This window comes from Octopus bimaculoides, chromosome 5 (genome assembly GCF_001194135.2).
Source record: "Octopus bimaculoides isolate UCB-OBI-ISO-001 chromosome 5, ASM119413v2, whole genome shotgun sequence".
NCBI lineage: Eukaryota > Metazoa > Mollusca > Cephalopoda > Octopoda > Octopodidae > Octopus > Octopus bimaculoides.
This window is the reverse complement of record NC_068985.1, coordinates 18,528,552-18,530,057: the sequence shown is the minus strand read 5'-3', so window position 1 is coordinate 18,530,057 and position 1,506 is coordinate 18,528,552. Positions and strand designations below refer to the sequence as shown.

Below are 1,506 nucleotides of genomic sequence, written 5' to 3'. Positions count from 1 at the left end.
TTATGGCTAACCTTCATTCAATATTCTTGTTTTTCTTAGTTTTCAACTTGTTTCATTCATTGCATTTGCTATAATGATTACTTACTAGAATAAACAGTAAACATTACTTACTAGAATAAACATTAAGGCGGTGAGCTGGCAGAAACGTTAGCACGCCGGGCGAAATGCTTAGCGGTATTTTGTCTGCTGCTACGCTCTGAGTTCAAATTCCGCCGAGGTCTACTTTGCCTTTCATCCTTTCAGGGTCGATTAAATAAGTACCAGTTATGCACTGGGGTCGATCTAATCGACTTAATCCCTTTGTTTGTCCTCTATGTTTAGCCCCTTGTGGGCAATAAAGAAATAAGAATAAACAGTAAATAGTTTGTGTTATAGACAATTACTTTAGCACCTAACTATAAATTCTAATCTTTTTTCTTTGATAGCAAAACAATATTTTCATAATTTAGCTGTTTTAGTCTACTCAGTGTTTGTCTGTACTTAATAAAAATCTATTCATTGTCTGATTATTTTTCAGCTATTTGGGTTCCTTTTCATTGTATTGCTTATTTGTTACCTGCGGAAACCGCCACCTCAGCAGCCTGATGATGTAGTGTACGAGATGGCTCGCACTCAAGAGAAAGCTCCTTATCCAACTCGTGGAAACACTTACTCCAACTTGTAACTGCTCCTGAAAGTGACTTTTACCACTGGTCTAGCCTAATGTAACAGTGACCTGTTATTACACTAGATGACCACTTCCTGTGAATATTTTGTGTATAAAGTTGGTTTACCAGTGGAAAAAATGTCCTGGAGGTATCTGTCTGGTACCAAATGGGTAATATCAATATAAAAGAAAAAAATTGAAAGAGAACTATAGCCTCAATATAGTTTGTCAATCCTAATCATTGGATTTTTAAAACTGCTACAAAAGTCTCATTGTGTAACTTTTTCTCCTCACAACTTATTTCTTTAAGAAACAAAAAGTTATATTGTGACTAAGTATTGTTGACTTCATTTACTTTCCCTGGCTTATTTTTGCAGTTGGGTTTATCTATTGCCATATTAAAAAAAACGAAACAAAACAAAAAAAAAAAAAACCTGAATTTGTATAGTCTCTCTTTTCCACAAAAAAAAAAATATATATATATTGAGGTTCATAAAGGAAAAAGAAAAAAAAAGAGCAAAAATGTAAAGACATACCAAAATTGCAATTAATTTGCCTATCTTCACCAAGTACATTACTTCTCTACATCAGTGTTTGAAATCATTTCTCATCTCAAATTTCAATCCAAATATATTTTTATTTGGTGTATGTTTATTCTTTACATAATAGTTTACTAAACATTCATATGGAAAAATAATTCTTTTAAATGTAAGCAAAACTTGAATGAAACAATATCAAAAGATAAAAAAAAAAAGAGTATTAAAAATATTATTAAAGAACAAAAAAAAATAATTTTTAACATTGAAGACATTTAAACATGAAATTTCTTTAGGAGATACAGAAAGACGGTACTTGATTTA

The 1,506-nt window shown here is 31.1% G+C and overlaps 1 protein-coding gene across 1 annotated transcript in view; it reads left to right on the top strand.

Moving 5' to 3' along the window:
* The window catches only part of LOC106871756 (tetraspanin-8), a 108,490-nt gene extending 107,264 nt beyond the window's left edge, over nucleotides 1-1,226 (top strand). The window contains exon 7 of the mRNA XM_014918391.2: nucleotides 518-1,226. Within this exon, the coding sequence (XP_014773877.1) occupies nucleotides 518-664 (147 nt within the window). The 3' untranslated portion in view covers nucleotides 665-1,226. The remainder of the gene's footprint in view (nucleotides 1-517) is intronic.
* The last annotated feature ends 280 nt before the right edge of the window (nucleotides 1,227-1,506 follow it).